Below are 27,950 nucleotides of genomic sequence, written 5' to 3'. Positions count from 1 at the left end.
GTAAATAGGTGTGAGTTTAAACGTGAAATTTTGCAACTTATTCTGTGTGCAGTTATGCAGAGCTGACCAGGAAGCATCTGAGTGAGTTTGATTTGGGTGCTGTCGTGTAACGCTGGGCACCCTGCAGTGCTTGTCCCAGCTCAAGACACTCGGAAAGGATGGGGTCAAGTTGGGCCTTGCCAGACATCCTGGTGGGCTCCAACAACCCTGTGGATGCCTYCCACAGGCAATGCAGGAGCCTGTTCCCCTTTACTGGAAGGGTTGCAATAAACCCCCAGCCTGTTGTGCCGAAGGTTACAGGCCTCATCCCTCTCCAGTGGCTGCCTGCCAAGAGCCTTCCCAGGCTACACTGCTGCAAACGGCTCCGCTCTGCACCGTGGACACGGGGGCAGCTTTCCTGGGAGAAATAACCAGGGACAAAAGCACGCCTGGGCAGAGGGCGAACAGCTTTGCAAAGCAGAAAGAGACTCATTCTGCTATGCGCTTCCTTCTGTCAGTTTTATTGTTTCCGTACAACCTAATCAGCTGCAGACAAGACACGGCTCCTGACAAGCTGTTAAACAGCACTGGCGTCTGTGACAGGAAGCAAAACTAATGAACTGAGCTGGAGGAGCGCGACGCTCGCTGAGGTTCTCCTTCGCTCTTYGTGTGGCAGAAGGTCGGGGCAGATTTTCTCTCGGTTGCGAGTGAGGGCTCTCTGGCAGCGAGTCAGGCACATATGTCTGCATGTGCTAGGTGGCTGCTGAAGAGGGGCCTTGTTGGGCCATGGTCCACACTGAGCTTCTCATTCTTAGCTAGGGGCTTGGAAGGAGAATATGACCCTGTTTAGGAGAGAAAATCCAAAGAAGACCAAAGAAATCCCATCCTTCTGCAGTCTGGGCAGAGTCCTTGAGCGGCCAGTGAATCTGAAACTACCTGCAGCCAAGGGGAAAGGCTGCCTCGTTGGGCTGAGGGCATTCATCCATAAATATCGTTTTCAAAGCAAAAATGCCAACTGGGAGTTGTTTGGAAACAAGCCATGTCGATTTGTAAAACTTCTCTTAAGTTTAACGTGCCTGGAATCAGACCTTATCATCGAAGCTGCTGTGTTTTTTTTAATACTTCTAAATGGTGTGATTTGAAGATAACATGCCTGCAAATAATTATTTCATGCAGGATGGCCAGCCAAACATCAAGAAAGAAACCAGGTCTCTAAAAGAACGCACATTCTTAGACCTAGCATTTTTTGACTTGATCTTTTGGGATTTTTTTTTGTGTGCATGGAGCTTAAGATGAATCAGTTTTAAGCTGTTTCTCTAAGTAGGTGAACTGGAAAAGCATGTGAGGGGGAAAAATGGAACAAAACTCAAGATTGTTTTTAGAGCTCAACCTCCAGGAAAACATTGAATATGAGATTTATAATAACGATAGTTAGCAACCCTTTGAAGTYAGTATCTGTGTGAGTAATTTGCTAAATTTTAGTTTATAGTTCATAGTCTTAATTAGAAAGATCGTGAGACTGTTAGCATGTTTAAAAATACATATTCAAATTACTGTGGGTAAAAGGAACCAAAGTAGGCCAATTCACCCTGCTCTGTAGGGTTTGAGTCTCTGGTTTCAGTGCACGCACCCAAACCTTGCTGCTTTAGGTTCACAACCACAATAAGGTAATGTTTAAACAGCAAGGTGATATACTTTGGTGATAACAAAATACTTCAAATCTGAACAAAGGCAAACCCTGCTACTACCCAATTAAACACCAGTGTCTAACCAACCCTGCTACTACCCAATTAAACACCAGTGTCTAACCAACCCTGCTACTACCCAATTAAACACCAGTGTCTAACCAACCCTGCTACTACCCAATTAAACACCAGTGTCTAACCAGAATAAGCAGAAGTTGCTCAGGATTCTTCCGTATAAGTTGGCATTTCCCTTTGCACTTGGGAAAGATTCCACACTGTTTTACCTCTTGGCGAATGGTAGATTCATAAAATAAGGCAGAAATTTTTAATAATCATCCAATAGYCTTCATGTCAGAGGCCTTAATCTTAAGGATTAAGTCCTCTTAGTCCAGTCTGGAACTGGACTATTCCTTGATTATTCGTGTTTTCAATCTTTCCYTGAAAAGAAGAGGCCGCTGGTGTGATGGAGCTCAAGGCTTTTGTTGCAGCAAGCCTGCGAGCCTCTCCAGCTCTGCAGTGTCAGCATTCCCGTCTTGCTCCAACCGTTTTGATTCTGCGCCCAGGAACTGTCACTGCAGCCCGAAGTGCAAGTTGCCAGGCTGATTATTAATGTGGAGACGGTCTTCCTGAAGCGATAAGTCTGAAGAATGTGTGCACTCTTTAAATTTACATAAAGCTACCTCGAAAAATTCATACCTTCTGTGGTAGGTCTCCTCACCAGCAGCAAGACCTTAGTTTCTATTCTCTGCAGTGCAGCTTGGACTGGCCAGATCTGTTTCTGCTATTGGGGTCAGTAGGAGCAAATGRTATCTTGTGTTTAAGTTAATGTTCACTGCTCCTGGACTTGGTACACGTGTTTGCTTACTTCTAATCAAACTTCTCCTAGTGTTTCGTAATAACGTGTTATAGAGGGAGGAGTCTCTGGGTGAGTTGTCCTGCGTAACATGACGATCAAAATTCAATTTGTGGAATGTTCTTTGTGKTTTTTTTTTTTTTTTTYCCTCCAACAGCAGAGGGAAAATGGTTGGGGAATATGCTTCCAGGTTGTCTACCTTCTCAATAGAAAAGGCCATTCTCAAGTAAATGGYGTGCCTGAGTATAATGAAGGACAGTGCCCATGACGTGGGATTTCACTGTGGTCATGGTGGCTTTGAGCTCCATAGGGTCTCAGAAAGCAGAAGGGCTGGGATCCCTAATGTGAGGGAGCAGCAGCTGAGTATCCTTCATAGTTGAGCTGCCAGTGGGACCTTAGTGAAGACTCTCAGGAGAATCCTGAGAAAGAAGCTATAACTATTTGATGTTGTTCTCTTTCTTTCTTTCTCTTTCTTCTTTTCTTTTTCTTGTGTTTGTTTGTTTTTACTTCGTCCCGAGTTGCTCAATACCAGTAATTATGCTAGTTAAACTAGTAAGCATTTACATGAGCTTTGACTGTGAAACAGTGGAAACTAAGCTGATTCATCATAACCTCTGTGCAAAACACCTGAGATTTCATAAGGCAACTGATAGTTTGGATGTCCCTTTTTGTTTTTGAAAGATCAGTAAATCAGTAAATCAAAAGACTGGATTTAGAGGAACAGAGTAAAAACATTATTTGGTTAATCTTTCCTGCTGTCTGTTGTCCTCCCTCCCTTCATCTTTGTGTCATATGAAGAGTCTTTTTCAGGACTGAATCTTGCCCTTCAGCTTTGCCACGAGTGGCAGAAATGCAGCTTGCTATAAATCCATTTATCTGCATTAGTATTAATACCCAGATTATTTTCTCCTGCCCTGGAAGGGATAAGCAGTCTGGCTTTCTTTACCTGTAGTGGTGGCTCATTTATGTGCAAGACTATAATTTCTGTGAGTTTGTGATTAGTGAAGAATATCTGAGGGGGAGGCAGAGACTAAACCTGTGTCTGGACTTTATCTGTGCACGTTGTTGACTGTCCATGTGCAAGGCTGAAAGCAGTCATACATACAGAAAAATATATGTGGGGATGGTCATGTTTTTGTTGACGCAGAAAAATAATTTCACCTAATTGCAGGAGTGAGAGCACACGAAAATAGCTTAAAGGAAGGTTCAGATTTTGTGTTTCTTGGAAGATTTAAAAAGACCTGTTTCAGTGCTGTAGCCCAAATTATCTATTTTTTGGCATCCCATGTCTTGATGAAGATCTTTCAGAGTAGTTGTAGTAGGACAGCAAGCAAATGAGACAGAATAAAACAGGGAGGTCACCATTAGGGAGCAGATTTATGCGGCCTGATTTCATAAATGTGTTTTGGTTTTATTATCAGCCATAAAACTGGAAGTGTACTCTGCACTGGAAGCTTTATCATTTCAGGGATGAATGAAAGGCATAAGTGTATCATTTAACATGTGATGGAGTTACCAGCTCTGCTAGTATTAACTGTTATTTTAGCAAAGATGGAATTGTCACTGACAGTAGTCGTTTGAGAAGCTCTGTTAAATTTGAGGAGGCTTATATGATTTGTCTTGGGGTTATAATCTTTTGCATATTTTTTGTATGATTTTTATCCTGAATTTAGACTATTGCATTTTATTAAGACATTTGCTAAAAGATAAAACTTTCAGAAATGGTTGGATATTCTGTAGATTTTTGTGACCTTTCTGTGACACAAAGGAGCTTGAAGAATAAGCCTTGAAATCTTTGTTAGAGAGTATTGAGAGCTGCTTAATAATAGGATAGTGTAACCTAGGGTCACCAGTATGTATTCCCTGTCTCCTCCTCTCTTAATGGACTCTGGATTTTATTGTTTGTTCCTTTAGTGACCGCTTTTTCATAATTCCACTTTTTATTGCATTTTTATTAATATAGTTCCATAAACACATATTTCACTATAGGAAAAAAAAGAGTAAAAATGCTGAATGCAAAGAACTAATCTGCATATTTACTCTGAGGCTATGTGCATTTGGAAATGCGTTCCAGAAGCTCACAGAGCACAGGCAGCACAGTGAGGAATGGGAAGGGCTGGCTGTGGGGAATTTGCCCACGTGTTGAAGCAAATGGCAGAATGCAGAGAAGCATCAGGGGGCTGCAGCTCCTTCATTTTAGGAGGCAGATGGGCTTTGCTTGGTTCTGTGTGTAACTTGTGCAAAGCAAAATATTTATAAAATGATGTTTGTATATAGTTCTAGACTAATGTCTCCCTAAAGTTGCTAAGTCTCGGGTCAACATTTTTAAAAAAACATTGTACTATTTTTGTGCTTTTTTTYAATACATCCTTTTTTATCTTTCTGTGTCTTTCTGTGGTTTGGAGAGCATGCWGTTTATTCTATCTCTGAGAAACTGGTTGTGCCTTTTTCCCTCCTGCTYTCTTTTGGCTTATTCTGCTGTTATTTAGCCTTCAAATTAGTTTGCTCTATGCTTGTGCAGAACTTGTGCTTACCAAACTCTCTGATGTTTGTACTTTTAATAATTTTCAGGACCCAACAAACTTGGATAAATTCAACGTCTCTAACTTCTTTCATGTTAAGAACAACTTAAAAATAATTGATCCAGGTAAGTATGAAGTGATGATAGGCTGAGAAAATATCACCCTTAAAATGCAAATTCCAAGGACTATATTATGAATTGACACGGTTTTCTGAATGGACAACCCTCAGAGTTACCTCAGTGGTAATTTTGAAAGATTTTATTTTGAAAGTATTTTAGCATGAACTTGTTAAAACTGTCCCTTTCACATCAAAGGATGTTTATATATTTTCAAAGAAATGGATTCTTTGAGAAATGATGAACTGTCTCAGTTGGATGCTGTACAAACACAGAACACTTTCCATGCCATTTAAGAATAGGTAGGTAGGCAAATTAGGTAGAGATAGAGAAGGATGAAAAATAATTTATCATAATTTATGGAAAAGTCCATTAGTCTTTTATCGGAACCAAAAAAGAGGAACCTACAACTTTTCGTACCTGTTTACTCTGTGATAGGCTCTCCCATGTGTTAGCTGTTTCACTGATGTATGGTCTCTCCTTCTGTTTGGACACCAGTAATTTTTTTCAAAGTGAGAATTGATTTAAAATATTCCCCAAATTATTTTAATCCTCAAGAATAACTAGAGATTTTTTCTTTTTTTTTTTTGTGATGAAATTTATAAAAATAAAAATAACTGGATTCTACAGTGTATTCCACCTGGATTCTACAGTGTATTCCACCATCCTCTTTCCCACAATAAATATCTGATCTTGGATTTTTAATATCGCAGGACCTCACCTTTTGGTGAGAAGAAAAACAGTAGAAGTTCATATTGCACTCAACCATGTCTTTAATTGTTCTAAAAAAAGGAATTTGGTTAGATTTGCATGAACTTAGATCATTTTTAGTGATTTTGAGGGAATTCTTGCAGTAATCSATTTGGAGCTGCCATTTGTTGTTCTTCCTCAGACTGACATTTATCTATTATGCCATACTTCAAATGATACTGTCTTTAGCATCACGCATTGCCATTTGTTACTGTTTTGGCTGGAATAAATATTTTTACTAGACTGTTATATTAAAAATGTAAAAATAATGCCTGGAAGTTTTTTTCTAATAATATATGTAAGAAGATGGAGAAAAAAAAAATAGAAGCCTGTCTTTTAACTCCAGATATTTTGATTTTGTCTAGAGGAAGAAAAAGCAAAGTTAGATCCATCTTACTATTTGAAAAATACAAATACAGAGACGCGAGAGACGTTGCTGGAACTTTATAAGGAATTCAAAGGAGATGATATTCTAGCAGCTACCATGAAGGCTCCTGAAAAGAAAAAAGTGGATAAACTGAATGCAGTAAGTTGATTTGATTTATACTTGGATACTGATTAACTTCAAAATCAGTAATAGAWTTTTTTCAGCTTGGAGGGCATGTTGCAGTATGAACAGACACTMTTCCTTTTGTTTTCTTACACTGATATTCTTTCATAGATGAGAATATGAGAATCATATGAGAATATGAGATTCCTTTGTAATACATTGTACATGGTAGTGAGTTTCTCTTTGTTAAATTGTAAATATTTCAGAAAAGGGTTACAAAAAGGAGGAGGATTTTTTACAATGCAGTTATGATGTATATGCTGGCAGAGCCTTTTTTCCCTCAGGTTGTAATCTCYTGCTTTGAATTTGTTTATCATTGTTTCCTGCAGTTATTGGCAAGAGGGAACACACCGTAAGGGCAATGCAAATGAATCATTTCTGGTGTGGGCAAATATATAAATCAYCCACAGCTGCTTTGACATTTTTTCCATGGGAATGCAGGAATTTTWGTGGAATATTTTAAAGGATCTTCTTCCCAGTGCTTATTACTGTGTGTTCATGGCTGTCAAGAGAATTAATTCATCTACCTCTTGATTTCCTGCATCAAAGGCTCTATGAAATGGGAAGACTGGGTGTTCTTTAATAATTTTGGGGCGTATGTTTGTGCTTTGATTACACTTACATAAAAATGAGTTGCAATGCAGCACATGGCTTTTTGAGGGGCGTTGGTGATAGATTTACTGGTGAAGGTAGATGATGTAGAAGTAGGGTCATATATGCCTCCTAGCATTATAAAAAAACAAAAGATATTGGGAAAAATCAAGGTGAGAAAGAATATGAACTCATTATGTGTTGGGGAGCCAGATTCTCAGCCAATAATTTAGAATTGTAAACTCACATAGGATGTGGTGTGACCTAGTGGTTGAGCATTGACCTATGACCAGAAGACCTCTCTGCGAGGCATTGCTCCAGACCCACTGGAAGTTTCCCCAGGTTCATTTGGTCTTCATGATTCACTATGAAATCCAAGTGTGCTGTTCACATTTCCTTTCTGCAAATAACTTGAGTAACTCAAAATAGACACTGGGAGCTAGGGGACGGCCCCAGTGCATGCAGAAGGCCTGTGTGTGGGAGGGAGTTGGTTTGTTTTTCTCCTCCACAGTTCACTGGCTCTTCCTTCCACTTACTCAGCAACGTTGGCAACTTTTACAGATGTCTTGCCAGCAGTGTTCCTTTCATATCTCCACCTGTGGACATTCAAATATCTTCTGATGATAAAATCTTTGCAAAAGTAATGCATGGARGTGTTGTGGAAGCAGTGAACCCCTTCAGCTCACTGCCTGGGCAGCCTTAAGTAGAAATTAATCGGAGCAGATGTTRTGGGTAACAGATGGGGAAAATATCACTGCATCGTGCATTTGTTTCTTCCTAGAGGAACTAGAGCGGAAAGTCTGCCCTCAGAAGGGTGCCATAGATTACATTTTTGTTTCTAATATATAAATAGTATGGAGAAAATATTTTTAAGATGGATTTTTTTTCTCTCTGTAAACAGGCCCACTATTCTACTGGAGCAGTAAGTGCTTCCTTCACATCCACTGCGATGGTTCCAGAAACTACCCATGAAGCAGGTACCAGAACTACCTATCTACAAGCCATTTCTGTCCAGTTTTAAAGTATGCTCCCCAGCACATGTACGTTTATGTGGGCTGCAGGAACACATTGGTAACTGATTAATAATGATGCCTTGGAAATGTATTAGCTGAGCAGATATATCCCTATGTTCTGGTGAGTTCATTTTCAAAATAATGGAGCAATTATGAWTTGGCTTTGGGTTTGAATGTCAGGCATTTACCTTGAACTGAAATCAATGAAGTATTTGCTATGCTCCTAGACCACAAAATGGGATGTCCACTTATATGTTAGGAATGAAGCATAATCTCAAATTACGTACAAAAGCTTTACCATCTTTTTGACTTAATCAGGTTTTGGTTAGAGTGACAGCAAAAACAATGTGGGGGTGGCTTTTTATTTACTGTTTTTCAAGGCTAACTCTACACAAAAATGCATTTTAGTATYGAAAGTATTTATATTATATTTAAATACTTTTACCCAGTAGCTTAAATACAAGGCTATAGAACTTCTTAAATTTCAATATCACTTAAGTAGCTGAGTAATTAGTATTCCCAGCTAAAGAGAGAGGTTTGGCTTTGAATACTGAAAATGTAGGCGTGTCACAGGCAAAGCTTGAACACAGTGCTAAAATTGTGTCCTTACCAAATGCAGTGTCTGTACGTGGTAGATTACCATGATTTGGAGATGCATCTTTCAGAATGTTAAAAATATCTAAACTGGGTGTTTTCACAAAACGGAAGTGGAATCATCCTAGGCTGGTTCTCTGATTTGGCTTTCCAGTAATGTCTCCAGTAACTTGGCATCATGCATTTTCAGAACTGGTTAGGYCCTCATATGTCAGCAGTTTGTGGTTGGATGATGACTACTTGCATGACTTACAAGTTTGACAAGAAACATTTTGATTTCAAAGCAGCGTCCATGATTGGTAGGCATGACTTGAAAATTATAGTATATAACACTGAATATTTTGGGGACTTAAAATATAGATGATATTGTGGACTGTAGCAGAGTTGATGACTTTCTAGAGTGGAGATTGTTTTGCATAGAAAGGTCAGTGTGAGGTTATCATAGGTGAATTGTGGACTGCAATACCTGAAGACCCAGTGCCTCAGGGACTCAGTTCAGGCATTAGAAACTAATCATTTCTTTGCTGGTGATTTCTAAAAACACATGAATAAWCTTCCAAAGAGCTAATTATTGCATTTTGCTTTGAGACAGCTGCTATTGAAGAGGATATTGTAAGATACCAGTATGTGAAGAAGAAGGGCTATGTACGACTTCACACTAATAAAGGAGACCTAAACCTGGAGCTGCACTGTGACATGGTACTGTACACACATAGGCTGAATGGCTCTCTAGATAATGAACAGAATAGAGACAGGCAAAAGAAATACCTATCAATAGGAGTAGTGTGTAGTCATAGATACAGGTAAGTGATGGACTTTCAGTGCTGTTGGTGTGTCTTCATCTACAGAGTTTCATTGTTCAAGCAAGATACTCTAGGGGATTCTGAGAGCCTGGGAGTTGTTGCAGGAGTGGAGGTGCTTCCCTTGCTGTCGGTCATTTATAGAAGAGGACATGGGGTAAACGAGGTTACCTCTTGATGGGTAGATGTATGAAGGATTTTGAGGAAAAAAAATCTAAATACCATAGCCAAAAAGATCATCCTCCTTTTTTTTTTTTTTTCATAGGATGTAATGCATACGTGCAAAACTGACTGTTGCATTAGCCCTTGGAACCTCATTCTTTTGTATCTCCAAATTGCAGTTTTAACTGTTAGGTCCACGATAGCTTGGAAAAGCAAAGAAGGGCAAAATCCAGGCTTCCTTTCTTCAGGTATCTTGCAGTGTAATGACTGTGCAGCTGTTGGATTTGCAGAATTTATTGCAGATATATTWTTAAGCAAAAGATGGAATTGACAAGTGTTTGGGATTTTTCAGCTCATCTAAAGCTCTACCAGATTACTGGTAGAACCAGAAAAAGAACTTGAATCTTGTAATGATCTTACAAGTCTCATATCAACTAGGTTTTATTGCCAGAGTCTCTCAGATAGATAGTGCCTAGTTGTTATCTCMGTGAAAACAAGAGCTGATGACCAGCCTGAGTACATGCAGTTCAGATCTCCAAATTATAAATTTTGAGCTTTATAAAACARGAAAATATTTGAACTTTCAATATTTAAAAATCCAGACCTTGCGCTATTTGCTGAGGTTTTTAAGCTTGGGAAATTGCAGACCTGTATGTAAATGTTTTGGGAAGTGGAAGAATGTGAATAGGGGTTAGGTTAAATGGTAAAAATTTCCACCTCTCATGAGCCTTATAGGACAATGGTGTTGGCCAGGAACTGGGACATCCAGGTACCTGGTGTGGAATCAGGAACTTTATTGGAGGAATTCTTCTGGTTTTGCCTAGCTCTTTGTACAGCTGGGAAAAATAAAAATGAGCGAAGAGAACAGGCCTGCCAGCTCTCCTTTCTCTTCCTTTCTGTCCTGTGAGTAAGGAGCAAGATGCACATCAGCATCCCAGGCTGACCTGTGCAAGGAACACCCAGGGAAGGCTCTCCCAGCAACCTATCCCACCGGTGATTCTGTAGATCTTTGTCATCTGTGCAGGTGTTTTCCGTGCTCTTAAATAGTCACACTGTGCAGTAAGGCAGAAAGAAGAGGATGTCAGTATGTCAGTACTTGGTGGAAGCAGCCGAGGGAGCAGGTTGTAGTGACTCGCGTGTTTTGCCGTACGCGGAACAGCCTGGCTGCATCCACGGAGTCTCTGGGGCCACAGATAGGACCGGTATTGCTCAGACCTGCGGATGCAGCCTCAACTGCCCTGTTTAAATTTCCTGGAGGATATCCCATGTGTTTCTTTCTTGCACATGAATCCCCATTGAGTTCCCTTCCACGCGCCGCTTCCTCCTATGCACGCTGGAAGCACGCGCTGTTTTGCACAGCCAGACCTGCTGACCTCTGGCCATCCATTTCTTTCATTTCTTTGGGCTGCTAAAGCCTGTGAGAATTAAACAGACCTTTGGCACTGCAGAGGGAAAAGAAAAAAAAAAAAGGTGTATCTTTAGAATAGGTAGGAAGTATGTGGCTTGAAGGAGTTTTTCACAACATCCAGTTTAGGTCACCATCCTAGGCGTGTTGCATCAGTCCTTCCTGGCGTCACTTCTTTTTCTCCCCTTACTATATAAGGAACTTATGCGTCTTTGTTTTTTTCCTGAATCACACTGAGGTTAGGTACATAAAGGAGCTCAGTGTAAACAGAACAGACTTTTTACAAACACACAATGTGGATGTAGGTCACACACACATACGTGGATCAGCTGCAGTGGATCTAGGGAGGCAGTGAATTCAGGCTGCTGTTTTTGAAGACTGAGCACTGTCTAGCTGGGTGTTGCTTTGACCTGACCACAACCCACCCCCCTTTTTGTTTTTTTCTTTAATTGCTGAGTGATATTCTGTGCTTGGTTATTATAGAAACCACCCTAACAGGGATTRTATTTGCAGTGTATTGCATAGATGTGATTGTGAAACGCTTGAGGAAGTTTGGGGTTGAAGTTGCTATATAAATATGATAAATTAATACTTACATCTAGAGGCAGGACATGCAATGTCCAAATTATCTTTTAAAATAGTCTTATGGGCTAGATTTGAATACATATTTTGAGGTGAAGTCATCCTGTTGAAATAGGGAATAGCAAGTAATATACTTAAAGAGTAGAAATTTATCTACAGTGGAGTCCTTAGTTTTATTTTCAGGCCTATGGGCTGTGTATTTAAGAGGAAAAAAAAAAAGATATTTTTTGCAGTTCTCCTCAAATTGCCTGTCATGCCACTGAAGTTTATTTACTCTATATTGTTTTTGACTTGAGTCCTTCTCCCCAGCCCTTCGTTGGTTCTTTCCTTTCCCTTCAGTTTCCTTTCCTCAGTTCTGTCTTTCCTGTAATTTTGGGGAGCTGCCTGACACTGTGGATTGTTTGCAGTTTTTATGTATGTGTGGAAGTACAGCACTTATTTTATTCAAGTACTGTATAATAAGGTGCTAATCAATAAGATTGATAGATTTGTGATTCTTTCAGCACCAAAACCCTGTTCAATAAGTGTGTATTGATCCAGGGGAAGAAATCAGCATTGCAGTGTGACCAAAGTCATCAATTACATTGTGACAGGGCACAGACAAAGGACATGAAATAGGACGATAATTCAGGTATTTTCAGTATTTGAGATCACTTGTTCAGAGCACCAGAAAACATCAGTCAGGTTCCAGAAAGAAACTATATTGTGTAAGTCATTGATCTGAGAAAAGGCAGTAAAAAGACTTTGGAAGATGAGCTGCATTTTCCCACACATGCCTATTCTGATTTTGTGCCGCACATGAGCAAAGGTACATTACTTTTGTCTTTCTCTTTGCATTATAATGATGTGTCTATGGCTATTTCTTTTTCTTCCGTTTTTTTCAGTCAGATACAGTATATTCCTCCTAATGGGGACATAATCAAGTGGCCATTTGTTAGGGAAGTTTTCCAGGAAGCTCTATTCAGCTGGACATAAGCAACAGTTGTTGTGTATACTACTTGGAAACAAATYTACAAAAATTCTGCTTGCCAGAAGCCATTCTGGTTAGTGCAGATGATTTAACAACATCCAGCAAGTGCTGTTCTCTCAGCCTGGTCTTACTTATTRACAAATAAGCAAGTTAGGAAAAAATAACTGATGAGAGGCAGTGAACATCCCTTGTATTTTTGCATTTTATTTACTGTGATCTTCCCGATCTCACGTGCGTGTAGTTTCTTCAACCAGGATGCTGCTAGGAATGATTCTCTATCCTGTGGGGATTCTATTGTATTGATGATTATTTTGACACAGTTGTATTTCATAGAGGATGGGATAGCCTGCTGAGTGAGGATGGTGGCTGTAGGTTGTAAAATCCCTCACATTGCCTTGGATGTGTGAGTAGAAAAGCAGCACGGAGTGGAGAAGTAGGAGTCAGTCGCCTCTGAATTCTGGGCCTTTGCTGTTGACTTGAGACATGTGGGGCAATGTCACATGGATATCTGGTTTGGGATTTTGTTGTTGTTGATTTTAACCAGAGGCATCCTGTTTTTTGCTTCATGGTGTATAATAAACATGAGCTTAATTTTGAATTCCTAGGTAGCAACGTGTATCATAGATGCCTGATTGCTGGAGTACAGCTACCCAATTAAGCTAAGCTGTGTGTTCAAATCAGAAGCCCTGCCTAAGAATAGACAGAGTATCAGACTCCTACTCTATGCACCTGGAAAAAGGGAAAAACATACTTGCTTAGGCCTTTAAGTTGCTTAGGGTGCTCTGAGACTTTCTTTTTTTTTTTTCCTCTTTTTTTTTAATTAATGCTTGTGTTTTAATATTTGTGTTATCCTTTGGAAATATCTTTAAAAAACTAACGCTCCAGAAGCCCCTGACAAAATGCTGAACAGATTTTGGGGTGTTATTTCCTTTTTTTCCTTTGTAAATTCTCCTAATAGAAGTTTCCACTGTAGAACAGTGATCTGGTGTTTTRGCACATGCTGATAGCCATACCTAATCTGTAAATGGCACAGCATATTTTTTTCTTTTTAATTCTTGTTTCTCTCAGATTTAGTAGCTTAAAGTTTAAGAGCAAGTTGGTATAACGAAGAGGAATGAGAGATGGATTGTGGAGCTCCATCCAGCACTCCACAAATGGTTKTTGAGGTTTTAGGAGCTGACAGGCTCTGCTTGCTGGTGATGTCTTGGCTTAACTATCTGAAGAAGCCGTTATTCTACAAACACCAATGTTTTGATCTTCTGAGGCCCTCTGACCAATTAAATATGCCTGTGATCTATAAAGGTGTAATCCAGCCCTGTACTTGGAAATTATCTATCCTGTTGTGTGAGAGCCTGCTGCAAATGTTAGAAGCCTCTAAACTTCTTATCCGTTTCCAGGACAAAAGAAGCAAATTGTTTAACAAAGCCTTTAACTCCCTGCGTGACAATGTTCCCCAGTCATCCAGAATGTCATTTTCCCTGTCTCTTTCCAGGACTGTCCCATTGTTTTGGGGACCACTGGGCCTGGTTTTCCTGGCAGTCCTTGGGTAGCTGGGACCGCATTTGGTTTATTTTGTCATTCTTCCTCCTGAGGAATCCTGAGCAAAAGCTCATGGATTCATGGAGTGGACTGGATGCCCAGTTTATCTGAAATGGGGCTCATATAAACAGGCCAGTTGTTCCTCTGTTTGCTGAAAAGTGTAAAAGAAGACTGGAGCTTATATTTATTTTATTGCTATCTCATCTAACATTAGCATTATACTTAGTGTCTGAGAAAGTTTTCAGTGGCTGCATCATTTTCTTTAGTGTCAGTACAGTGGGGAGAAAAAAACGCCTTTGAGAAGTGAAGTTTAGCCATCTCCCAGAGTCTGTGCTAAACAGCTAATTAAGTTAGAGGGGTTTTGGTGTACTGAGAATGCAGCAATTCTGACGTTTGTTTTGAGCAAAGTTCCAGGCTTTGAGGTAGCAAAAGAGTCAAATATTTGCTATGGAGTCAGCAGCCTGTTCCCCGAGGCGTACCTTGCTTCTGACGCTCTTCTAATATCAGGGAGAGTCTAGCAAAGTGCTTTAGCCCCAGCGCTTTCGTCTCCCTGGCAGAGCGCTCCTCTGATCGTAGATCACAGAGTGACCCGAAGGTGTCTGCACACTGTGTGATCAGACTGGTAAGACTGGTGTCACTTACACGAACTGTCTGTTCCAAACTGAGCCACAGCAAGCGGCTGTTGGCRTTTGCCACCGCAACGTGTCACTGGATCAAATCCTCTGGAACGCARGGGAACTGTTGCTGGAGCTGGCAGGGAAGGGAGCCAGGGTGCATGTGTGGTTTGGATCTTCTTGTGCTCTTGCTCCGAGGCAGAAATGGAGCGTGTTCCTAGTGCCTTTGGTGCGAAGTGGAATAGGGTGGTTTAAATTGCCTCTCAGTGCAGTGCTTTGCCTTGAAATGCCCTGGAGATTTTTGTGGCCAGTCTATTTCTGTGGCCTAGGGGAGGGAACAGACATTTTGACCTGATGGATGCTGATTTCTGAACCTGCCCTTATACAGCTGTAACAGAGCGTCTCTCACTAAGCCCTGTGTAAARCTGAGCTGCTTTCCTGGTGGGTCGACTGCTTTTCCTATGAGGTCTGGGGATGAGAAGTGATGGGCAGAACTGGGTTGAAGCTTTACCAAGACATCTCCTTATACTTCATGCTATGAAAGAGTTGCTAGAATGAACAATTGCATGACTGAAAATGCTCCRGGTTAGAAAAAATCGTAAATTACTAAAGCAAAACAAAATCTGCTTTGCATTTTAAGAGATCTACATTAAAAAAAATGCAGGCTTAGTCTGAAGCCTTAGAAATTTCCATCACTGGTTCATGCCTCTTAGTAGCGGGATTCTGGCATTTGTGTGATAAGATGAAGGCTGTAGCGCAGAGAATGTAATTTTAATTCATGAGGACCCAGCGTCTCATTATTTCAGATTATTTCTGCTTTGAAACCTGGGGTGAATGAGCATGTATCATGGCTCTGCAGTTTAGTGCAACTACAGTTACACCAATTCAGCAAGGTGAAAAGAAAGGAAGGAACATGGAATTAGCACAAGAAAATTATACAGATGTGCAAATGACAGCTCCTGGGTGTTAGGTGTGAAATTTCTCTTTAAGGTTCGTGCGGATCCTCAGGGGATGGAGCGTTTTGAAGTGATGAGCTCTTCACGTAGTGAAGCTCTAGCTGCAGTCATGGCAACGAGGCCGAAGCTCCGCTCCTCTTCCAGCCGCTGCAGCTTGGCAACAAGGGGCCGCTCGGCCCCTTCCTCCCTGCTCAGCTCGCGGCTGTCCAGGGAACAACCTGCATTGAACTAACTTCTAAAACTGTAACAACCTGCTTTCACTGATGAGGGAGAAAGGGGGTCTACAGCGTGAGAAATCACATGGCTGATTTGGTCTTCACCCTCCAGCCCTAGGATGCGGTAGGATGCAGAGATGAGTTTTGCAAGTTTTGAGGTCATCCTTTTCAGGAAAACAAAATAAGCCCAGTTGATAATGAAGAGTGAAACAAGATTAAAACTGCATGTTTTCCAAAACAGAAATGTCTTTTTTTCCTGGTATCCGTGACTTTACAATCAGCCCCTTGTCCCTGTTGTCTTTGCAAATTCATTCTTAGGGTCATTCTTAGCATTTAAATTCTGATATTTGTCTAGACCTGGTAACCATTAGAGYGCTAGTGTTTGTGTCATGCTCCCTACTAAATGTTCTAGCTAAATGGAAGCTTAAATGTAATCAGAAAACCATTGGGCTGTGTCCCCATTAAATGTATGTGTCTCTGAGCCAGACGAAGTATTTGGGTGGTCTTCTGGGATAAGTATTCTTCTGGATTTGTATCTCAAAGGGTTTAATAAAAGTTCATCACTTGTTTTACAGGTGAATTTTCAACAGTTGAAAGACAGTTCACAGTCATACCAGCATCTAGAGAATAAGTGGGGAGCAAAGTGGTGGCAGGAGACTTGTTTTATTGTAAATGAGAGGTATCTGTCTGATCRTTTGTCACTGGAGGAGAGCAGAAGTGCCTCTAAGGTGAAGGATGTTATACAGAGGCACCGAGTTCATTTGTACATAAAAGAGGGTCCCTCAAGACCCATGCTCCTTGGAGAGAAAAACTTTCCATAATTTCTACATTTGTCTTCTTGGGAGTAGCACTATGTCCTTTTGAGAATCCGTTGCAGAACGGTTCTGTTGCTGGCTTTTGAATGCAGGATCACAAAATGAAGTGGCATTTTTACCTTGACTTTCTTGAACATATGTCGAAGTCACTGTGGGCAGTTTAAAATAATGTAACTCATTTCCTACTTAATGCAAAGAATGAAGAGAGAGAAGTGAACTGTTGTTGCTACTGTCAATTGAAATGAGAGCAGGCAGAGGTAGAGAGACCCTGGAGTCAGTGGTGGATGAGGAGCTTTATTACTGCTCACGTGGCCTCTCCATGTCCTTGGGATCCCCCAAGGATCTCCTTGGGTACCAGTGTGATGCCATGGTGGGGAGGAGGTTGCTGAATGATTTGCATCCCAAGGTGACTTGTCCAACCTCTTCCACCAGCTCTTACTCAAATAACAAAGGCATTTTTGTTTATGTGTATTTGTCATCAGTCTTTGTAGTTGCTACAAAGACTTCAAAGACCGTCTGTGTTTATACCACCAACACAGAAGTAACTTCATTCCTGAGGAGCTACACCTTCCCCTCCAACTTCAAGCCTTGTTCTCTTGCTTTGGACAGGATGCTACCTAAAATAAAAGTCCTTGAAATGTGYTTAGTGGTGTAAGATTTGGCAAGAGCATTAACTGCTCTGATTTAAATCAGATATTTGGATCCAGATAGTCCAGATGAACTACATGATTGAAAATGGAGTTTATTCTGATTTAAAGCAAACTTTTTAATTTATATCTCTATTAAGAGGCACCATAAAAGGTAATGCTTATGATGCAAAGGAACTGTTTACTTGCCAAATGTATCTGTATGATGTGTGAAGTGACCATGGGAACCAATTTGGTGGTAATTATTTAAAGAGCACCTTGCAATAGCATGGTAATTACATGTATACTACATATATTTTGGCAGTTGCATGTGAAAAGCCTGTATCTAGGAGAAGATATAACAACTAAAAATCGATTTTGAGAGAAGGGTCCAGATAGGTCCCGCATTAAAAAATAAAATACATTCCTGAAGACTTTTTTTCTTGATGTATATTTTACAAATCGTGTTTTTTAAAGCAAGAGGAGATCTGTATATGGTTATCAACATTGTGCAAGTTTTAAACAGTTTGGTAGGCATTCCTGGGGGACTCCTTTTTTTGCCTGTTTTCATTTTTTTCCTTAAAAAATTAATTACAAGTTGCTATATTCCCCTCAGAGAACCTATTAACTGTGTGTCTGTCTCGAAAGAGTGTTTGGTTCTCATGAGATAAAAAGCCTCAGGCAAAAAGCTGCTGATTCCATTTCTGATTCATAAAGAATTTTTTTAAAGATTAATTCTATCCTTACTGGCATTTTTCATGAGTGATAATTAATAGCACTACATTAGGCTCAAAACTTGTAATATTGTTTTTATAAAGGAAACATACTTCCCACAAATGATTTTTCAGAGCTTCAATTTTACTTGAAATGTTATATGCAAAGATAATTTTCAAGCATTTAATCTTATATATAAAAATATATACACACAGTTCAAAGAAAACTTTCACATCTTCTGTAAACATTGAAACCATTGAAAAAAAAAAAAAAAAAAAAAAAAAAAAACCACTAGTGAAAACACTAGTTCTTGAAGCAATTTTCATGGAATACATTTACTTAAAAGTTACCCTAGGGATGTTACAAAAATACATTCTTAAGTGTCACTGAACCAAAGACTATTACCATTTTTAACCAGTAATAAATTATATAGGAAATCTGAGATTAGAGTTGGTGTAAGAATTCGTTAGATTTTTTTTTTTTAATTTATGGTAGCTGATAACTTTGTTCTATATCTGTGTGAAATGATTAAGAAGGAATCATTATATGGAATTATTTCCATGTTGTTATGATATGTAGCATTTGGRTAATTAAGGGACTTTTCAGTGTAACTGATGTGTTTCTGAGGGGAACATGCAGTGAGATTTTAGATTTTGGATTGTTGAAGGTGAATACTTTAATGCATATGTTTTTAAAAGACTATAGCTTCTTTCATCCTCAAATGGTTGTAATTGGACTTACCTTATTTTCAAAATAGATCCATGGGCTTCATTCTTGTGTTTCTGAGCCGCTTCGAGCTGAATAGCTCAGGCACTCTGTGTCTTTCTGCAGTTTTCAGGTTAGTGGTACAGCCCGAGCATGAAGTCGTGTCAGTGCAAAATGGATGAGGATCTTTGAGAAGGAGGCTCCACGTCTTGGGTGGGTTAATTCAAACCCTGCAGCTTGTGCTGGCGCTTTCCTTGCAGACACRTACCACAATAAGGACATTGTTAAGGCCTGCAACAACTCAAACTAGTTAGATGAGTTTATTGGCAATATTGGATCATATTTATGCACATGATCCACAGTGGGGCTGGAAAATATGCCCAAATATAGAAACCACGCTGTTTCTCTGCATGTGTTTTGTACTTGCATTTTTACATGTAAAGATATTTTAGTGTTGCAGAAAGAAGAATCTGTACAGGATAATTAGGATAGACAGCAAAGCTTTTGAGAGCTAACGTTTGAATGCTATGGCTAATTTCAAATGAACAGCTTTAATTTACACTGTAAAAGCAAGAAATGGGCAGTATATTGAGTCTCTGATCTTTTTAGGTTTTTGAAAACAAGTTATCTTGCTCCATCTCTGCCACTATCTCCTCTTCTCCCTTTCACTCCCCCAAATGAACCAACTACCAACAAGTAGTGACTTGTGGGGCCAGTCCCTTGTTTAGTTCCAAGGGCTAAAGAGGACCACATGCATCTCTCCCCCTTGGCTGCAGCGTCTTCACTTCGGAATAGCTGAGCAAAGAAGTCAGGTTCTTTCTTACCCTGGGAAGTAACTTTTAGGGTGGTAGAAGTCTTCTTTTGGAACAGGGTTAAGATGCACTGCGGGGACTATTTGGATGTCTCTGAGCTTTCCAGCTTTCACGATCGTTGCGTCTACTGGGAGTTCTTGTGAAAATTACATTATTGGAAAGAGTTCAGCACTGCTCCCTTGACTGGGAGGTCTGGGTTTGATTTACTTAACACAGTGAGTGTCTCTCCTATACTTTAGTAAWTTTTTTCTGTAGATGAAGACCTACTCTTCTTTAGAGGTCATACGTGATTCTTTTTATGTAAGGTGAACACATTGAAACGTGATTCTTGTAAAGGATTTAATGAACAATTTGATTGTTTAATGATTATGCTTAAGTAAAACTTCTGTTTGTCTTTCAGACACCACGAACCTGCGAAAACTTTATCAAGCTATGCAAGAAAAACTATTATGATGGAACAATTTTTCACAGATCAATTCGTAATTTTGTGGTAAGTCCTGTATAATATACCATAAGTGATGTCAAAATATTTAGATAGCTTAATTGTCAGTTCCTTCTATGCATCAAAATTTCAGTAGATATATATTAAAAATATACCTACAGAAGGTTTGTCCTTACTTATTGATTTTGTGTTTATTAGTCTTACTAACAACTCTCATTACTGCTAGCAACATGGAGCATYGCTGTGCTTAGCAGTGTTTTCACTGACATTCCAGACTAAGCTTTCTGGAAGTCATTGCCTTCACAAGACCCATGTTATCCTCCCCAGACTGTGGGTAGATGGGTATTTGAACAGAAGGAGAGAGAGGGAGCAAGAAGGAGAAATGCTAATTTGGATAAGTAATATTTGACCTATTAAAATTCTGTACAGATGAAGCCTGGTTTTAGAAAACAGCTGAATTTTTRTTCGGGTTGTGGTAGCTGGACATTATCAGATCATCCTTTTCTGAACGTGATTAAGGACTAAGTGCCTAGGCTTTGTTTGCAGGAGATTAAAGAGCACACAGTGAACCAGAAAGTTGACTTTTGTAGTCAAAGACTTAAGCTTTCAGTGTGAAACTATGTACCCTTACACAGCTTTAACTTACTGGTTTATGTAGAGTATCAAGCACAGCTGTTGGAGAGAAGCAAAAGATGTTCTCATATGACCAAGTTCCATCTTAAAGTGGTGAAGAATTTGGGTTCAAACTTCCTGGTCATTTTAAGCATCCGTTCCACTTTGAGTGTAAGAGCAGTTATACCATAAGCACCAGTGACTGAAATTAGAATGGATTGCACATAGCATTGGAATGGATGCTATATAAATTTAAATCATTGGACTTTGTTTAATCAGCTATTACGAGCACACATCAGCTTTTATAAAGATATCGAGCTGTTTTGAAGATATCAGGCTTCAGTCCTTCGGCARCAGTTAGGGGAGCTACATTTACTATCTTATTTTGGTAGTCTGAAGAAATATGCTTTGTACCAGGAGATTTGATTCTTGGAACTGAAATTTCGATTTGGTTACTCAGCATACCTAGTAAATGGCCTTTCCTAGTACATTTTTAGCTTGTATAAACAATTGTCAGATCTTATTAGGAGATGACTTCTTGATGCATCTTATTGCTATTGCAGCCTTTCAGAAGTCCTGGAAAGACAACCTTTATTTACATAGGTACTGTTCTGGCAGCTTGGTCTATTGTAGCTGTTCTGTAACTTCTTTTCAAAGGAATGAACAACTTGATCCTGGAGGCAGTGCGTGTCTTTCAGGGGACGTCATTGAATGTTACATTCCATCCTGTCATGCTAAAAAAAGCTTGCTTCTTTTGACAGCACTGTGTATCTCAGTTCCTAGTTAAACTCACAATTAAAATTGTGCTTGTGCGCTACCACCATGAAGCTAGTCATGTCCTGCTCMTCCTAATAGCATTAGAACATAGAATAATGTTTCTGTGTCTCATATGTATGTATATACACAAAGTGATGTATACAGTGGTAAGTTTTGTTGCAGAAAGAACAATTTCACATGGGAATCTTCCCCACTGCAGATAATGAGAAATATAGACACAAATATAGAAAATATCTCATATCCCATTTCCTGCCTTTCCATCATCTGGAGGATTGGTAACAAAATGTAAACCCTTAAAAGGCTTCAAAGCCAATGTATCATCAAACAAGTTAGGACCCTGCATCTGACAGAAAGTATGATCTGGTTAACCCATTTGAGATTTTTTATTCCCTGTTTACCAACAAGAGGCCTATTATTTTCATGAAATTGTCATTCTGCTCTTGGATGAGTCATGTAGGAGACAAAAGCCAATTGATAAAAGAAGGTCCAAATGAGTAGTAATGGTTTCCGTGTTGCTAACTTGTCAATGTGACAAAATACAGAAGGAGGAAAATTGAATAGAATTGTATTTTATGGTTCGTATTTAATACTTTTCACACATATATATATATAACAAAATTATTGTTATTTTAATTCTGCAGATCCAGGGAGGTGATCCGACTGGAACAGGAACAGGTAAGATTGTGTTTAAATTAAGCAAGCTATTTTTGCTTCATGCATGGTGTTGTTACTGGGTTTTTTGTTTGTTGTTTGTTTTTTCCAAGCCACTTTGTAGAATAAAATTCTGTGATGACTTGTAGTACTTACTGAGCATTTCTTCTCCAAAGCAGAGGTTCAATTTTATAGCTGTACTTTTATGRCATTTTCAACTATGCTTAAAATTCCATCCCATATATTCTCAGTCTAAACCTTAGACAGTCTTCCAAGTACAATTCCTGTAAAAGCTTTGCTTTCTTTTTTTTCCAGAAAATAAATAAATAAATAAATAAAAACTCTAAAGATTTTACAGCCAGCCTTTTCTAGGGTGAAGAACAAAGTAAGGAACAGTCATGCAAAGCTGGTTTTGAATACTGAATTTGTAAATTAGAAACCTGCCTCTGATTGAGTGCATGTCCAGATAGTATCTCTTCTCACAACTAGTTGCTTTATAAGACCTAAGCTTCTCTTTTTCTGATTTTTAGAGATCACCATTGCCAGTTTCTTCTTGTTCTTAGTGATCTCCCTTATAGCCATACTAGAAAAGACTGAGAGACGTAACAGCTACTTCTTGCTGTGCATTGCAAGATACTCAGGGTATTACCCATTCTCACAGCCACCATCCTGTGATGGCCCATGCGTTTTTACTCTATTTCATCATGCATAACTTACATGCAAAAGCAATGCATTCTTGTGTATGTGCTTGCAGGTCATCCAAAACAGATGGCTTTGTTAAATACCTAAACATTCTTCACTTTTAAGTAATATTAGTATGTTACTGCTGAGTGAGGAGGTTAACACTTGAGTTTTGATGGCAAAAGCTCATTGACAAGCAATGTTACTATATCTGCTTGGATTATCAAAAGAAATGTGATTTTTTTTTAAAGAAGGAAAGTACTGATTCAAATTCCAAAATATCTAATTAGGAACGTCTTTTAAAATGAGAAATTAAATAGGTGTCGGCAGACTAGAGACATTTAATGAGCTGACTCAGAAACCTTTCACCCTCATAGGCTGAAGTTCAGAGCTTGCTAGGGAATGGAAACAAAGTCGCTGGTGTCATTCTTTTCTCTGTTTGTGCAAATGGCAAAACTATTTAAGACAGTACAATTAACAGTTGGCAGAAGAGAGACCTAGCACTGACTGGCAGTGCAACTGCATTGAAGGTCAAGACCCATTTCCACTCCAAAAGCAAGTAGGAAGTAAAATGCAGATGAGTTCATGCATATTCTTTTTTTTTTAATAGAAAGGAGTCTAATGGTGTCTAATGTCTAGTTTTTTTACATCTCATTTCCCTCCTTGTCATCTTAGTTGAATAGATGTATACTGCAGACCAAATGTGTTGCAAACATCTGTAAYGACTTGAAGTTCTAAGGAACTGGTTTGTTTAGACCCAAGTAAGTGTGACAGTGTTGCAGAGTTCTAGAGACTGTTTGTGGTTATGGCAGAGTTCAGGTGATACAGCGATCATCTTTGCAACAGAATGGGTTTGTTTCTTGGAAGAGCACTGATTTTTAAATATCCTTCTTTAATCCTTACTATTGTAAGTACCTGATTGTTGGATGGAGCTTACATATTTGAATGTGAGGTCAACATTAACTTCACATAGTAATGTGTTTGTCAGCCTACTTTGGCTGACTATTCTGTGCTCTTACCCAATTGTATTGTCTTCAGATGTGTGTTATTGGTTTTACAAAGCATTTCTGATCAACAGTTAGTGAGCCAATAACAACTCTTTAAACCCTTTCCAGGCAGTTTTTGAAACTTTCTGATCAACTTTGCTGAATGTTTTATCTTGGTGCTGGAAAGGAGCATTAGGATAGAAAATTGGAAACCCTCTCACTTCCCCTTTCACAGGAGATGGGAAAATTGATGGGTGGGATCTTGATCTACTCATATGGTGACAGTATTGCCATAGAAATTTAGAAGATAAATGCAGGTTTTAATATTAGAGGAATATGCTAGAGGGAGAGAATGGCTGAAGATGAATAGGGTCATGGATAGAAAAAATGGAAATGCTTCTGAAGTCATTTTTCAGCATTCCAGGGGAAGTTTTTTCCCTATTACAGAGAGAAACTGTGTCATTTCTGTAATTGCTTTGTCCTGGATATGTAGGAAGGAAAGCAGACTTAGATTTTAACAGGAGACAGTAAGTGACAGGCTGTTGTCTGATAACTCTAGGAACATTGGAAGATTGTAAGCTCAGAAAAGAATGCTTGAATATTAGGCATAGAGACAACTAAAGTGTTTCCTCTGTCCTATCCTTTGATTTGAGATACCAGGCACATAGTAGCTTTAGATCATTAAGACGAGTTTGCCACTAAATGGGATACTTATTTTTAACTACAGAATTGACAGAAGGAAGGGGAGTGTGAATTCTATTCCCTTAAAAAATCTCTGTGCCCCTCTACTAATTAATGAGTCGGTGAGGATTGGGTGACTTAGATAATGTGAATRTTAAGCATTTATATTCAAGCCTGTCTACAGAATCACAGAATGGTTAAGGTTGGAAGGGACCTCTAGAGATCATCCAGTCCAACCCCCTGCTCCAGCAGGGACCCCTAGAGCACGAGGCACAGGGCGGCATCCAGGTGGGTTTTGAAGACCTCCAGAGAAGGAGACTCCACAGCCTCCCTGGGCAGCCTGTTCCAGGGCTCTGGCACCCTCACAGTGAAGCAGTTCTTCCTCACATGCAGATGGAACTGCCTATGTTGCAACTTGTTCCCATTAACCCTTGTTCTGTCACTGGGCACCTCTACAAAGAGTTTGACCCCTTCCTCCTTACATTCTCCCCTCAGGTACTTAATACATATTGATCAGATCTCCTCTCAGTCTTCTCTAGGCTAAAAAGGCTCAGCTGACTTAGTCTTTCCTCATATGATAGTTGCAGCAGTCTTTTAATCATCATCTTTGCTCTATGCTGGACCCTCTCTAGAAGCTCCACATCACTCATGCACTGGGGAGCCCAGAACTGCACCCAGTACTCCAGATTCGTCCTCACCCGAGCTGAATAGAGGGGTAGGATCCTCGACCTCGAGAGTCAATATATCTTTGACTCACTATTGCAAACAAAAAACAACAACAAAAAAAACAGGTGCATCTTGTAAAGTGAAATAGATGATAGAGGTTTAATGGTCTTTAGAGGCTTATGAGAGTAAATAATTTGACTTCTGGAATACCTGAGAAAGACAGGTTTTTTTCCTCCCTGCTTTCCAGTTGGTAATGGGAAAGACTAGCTGGAGGTTATCCTTCAAATCTGCATATTTAAAATTGTAAGAATTGTTTCTTTTAGAGCCTTCTTTGGGAAACTTCAGGCAGAATGAACCTCTTTTGTTTCCTTTCCCACAAAGGACCTTTTCCTTAGCTGAAGTTTCCTGGCCTAGAGGTTTGGAGGGACTTTAAACACCTTCTGCAAGTGATATGTGGACAGCGCGTTACGCCTGTATATATTTTTATTTTGTTATATCTGTTTACTTATCCCTAATCATCAATGCAGAGGCCAGAATAGACTTGTTCAGAAATCTGCCCACCATTTGGCTTGTCTCATCTGACATTCATCCCCTCCTCAGCAGCAGGTGTCAGGTTTACGGTTGCACCACCCGAATGCTTTCGTGATCCCCCGCTCCATTGCTAGCTAAGCCCAGGGCTGCTCAGCTTCGGGGTGGCTTTGGGCACGTTCAGTGCAACATGACTGAAGGTTACATGTCATGCATATATAGATTGTAACTATGCACTCAGCTTACAGGGATAACTGTGCTTTTGTCCTGGACTCATTTCACGAATGTAAAATGCCAAGCTGGTTATGCAGTTGTGTCCCTGTTGAGTCACTGTCTGTCATTAGTGCAACTGTGGCRAGTGCTGCAGGGGGAGGCCAGTAATTTCTGGTACTCAAGAGCTGACCTTGGGATGGGAGGAGGGTAGGAATTAGCGTTACGGCATCCTGCAATTGAGATACCATACTAGGAAAAGAGAGGAGCAGTTTCCAGTAGCTTATCAGAGCTGGCAGGGCTGTGTAGCCAGAGCACTTAGGTATACAGTCCCAGGCTGATACTTCTTTAGAGGGCCCAACTAATTTTCTATAGCTTTGAACTTAATATTTCAGAAGAACATTGGGAGAGATTTTATTGTGCTGCAGCAGCTTATTTCTTTTCCTTAACAAAACAACCACCCAGAGAGGCAGTATTTGGAGCAATCAGCTGAGTCATGGTCATTCTTTGTAATGATTAATTATTTGAAAATGAATTTTACATTTGCRATGTATTTCTTTTCCTGCTGTTCATAACAACTAAGTGGTTGAACACTGTGAGTAATTCTGTCTAGCTCATGCTAGTGCAAAGGGAACAGCTGCTCTGTATTTTCAGTGTTCCAAACAATAGAAGAAAATTTGCATGAAGGGAAAAATAGGTTTAATATCATAAGCCCTCTGTACAAAAAAAAAAATGGAGAACTATTCATAGGGCCATGACATTTTTTAAGCAGTGCAGGAATATTTCAGGTGCTCTCATCTTCAATGTGTTGGTAGTTTTGYGTTTGCCAGACGCCTTTGTGAATCCCACAGGGCACTAAGGACGTGTTGTACGAGCTGTGACAGTCCAGGGCAGATACCACCAATAGATGGGAATTGCATTTGGCTTGGCAACTAGCAAAGGAAAGTGCTTCCTCCCCTCCTCTGAACTCTTTATGGCAAAGGGATTATGGACAGACTTGGTAAGGTGTTTTCACAGCCAGAAAGGTTCCTGAAGTGTCCCCAGTTTCGGGAAGCCTGCTCTGGTGTTGATTTTCACTTAGCAGAGTGGGAAGGGCGAGACCTTTCCATCTAGCAAAGTGCTCCTTTTTACATCTCACTGTGCAGGGTGAGATGCACAGAATTAATGTTCCTTAACCATCGGGTTAAAAGCTCTCTGTCCTCTTATCTGAGAGAAGTGCTTACCTCTCTTCACCGGCTGAGCTAAGCCTTTCATATTTGCAAAATGATTCAAGAATCTCRCTTGGAAAGCTCTGTAGAAGTGTCAGATGTTATTATGTACTTCGTTGTTCCAAGTGACAAGAAGAAAATTGCAGAAAGTAAGCCGTCATTTTTATGAATCAGAGTCCTCCCACTTCCTTTCCACTGCTTAGCAATTTTTATGCCAAAAAAAGGAAGGATTTTTTTAAATTCACAACTGTCATGAGTGATGATCCCCAGCCCACACCTGGCTTTTACATGGAATATTACATTTCTGAGGCCTGAGATGCATCTCTCAGGTCCTGGCAAAAATAAAAAAAAAAAGTAAAACTGTCTGGGATTTAAACAAAAAAATACTTTCTGAAAAAAATAAATGGTTTTAGAAGGAATGAAGACTACCAAAGAGTAAGCTGTTGCAATTTGCAAGCCAATCTGAAAATGTGGCTTTTTTTCCTTTGTAGTTTCTAGCGTGTGATTGCTCCAGATGTCAATTTAGATCAATMCACCTTTTTGCTATGAGCACAAGATGTGGATATGAGAGCGAGTAACTAAGTGTGCTTCGCCTGCAGTATTGCCTCCCTGGTAGCCATTAAAATGGTAACTGATCTTAGCTCCAGAGATAGCAAGCGAATGGTGACGGGGGCTCTCCCAGAGGAAAATATGGGGACTGTTATAAGCAGCTTCCTCTCCTTGTGGGATATGCAGGGAATATAAAATTAGAGAGCTGAAGTAGATGGAGGGGCTATTCCTCCTTCKCCTCCTCTTTCTCCCGTGTCTGGCAGGCTCCATTCTGCACCCAGTGAGCAAGGAGGATGGAACATCCCCACCTCCCAGCAGGTTTGAGCACAAAGGCAGGAAAATCTGCTCAGTCTCCAGAGTGGCTCCTAGTTACCATCAATTCGTTCAGAGG

At 39.8% G+C, this 27,950-nt stretch overlaps 1 protein-coding gene across 1 annotated transcript in view; it reads left to right on the top strand.

Annotated features, from left to right (window-relative positions):
- The window catches only part of PPIL2 (peptidylprolyl isomerase like 2), a 69,027-nt gene that overhangs the window by 22,497 nt on the left and 18,580 nt on the right, over positions 1-27,950 (top strand). Inside the window, exons 10-15 of the mRNA XM_026037802.1 lie at positions 5,089-5,164; positions 6,271-6,431; positions 7,948-8,023; positions 9,246-9,352; positions 19,969-20,058; positions 22,041-22,074. Of these exons, the coding sequence (XP_025893587.1) occupies positions 5,089-5,164; positions 6,271-6,431; positions 7,948-8,023; positions 9,246-9,352; positions 19,969-20,058; positions 22,041-22,074 (544 nt within the window). The remainder of the gene's footprint in view (positions 1-5,088; positions 5,165-6,270; positions 6,432-7,947; positions 8,024-9,245; positions 9,353-19,968; positions 20,059-22,040; positions 22,075-27,950) is intronic.

Source organism: Nothoprocta perdicaria, unplaced genomic scaffold (assembly GCF_003342845.1).
Source record: "Nothoprocta perdicaria isolate Ctin4 unplaced genomic scaffold, notPer1 scaffold_2, whole genome shotgun sequence".
NCBI classification, from domain to species: domain Eukaryota; kingdom Metazoa; phylum Chordata; class Aves; order Tinamiformes; family Tinamidae; genus Nothoprocta; species Nothoprocta perdicaria.
The sequence above is the reverse complement of the archived record's forward strand: the minus strand, read 5'-3'. Positions and strand labels throughout refer to the sequence as shown.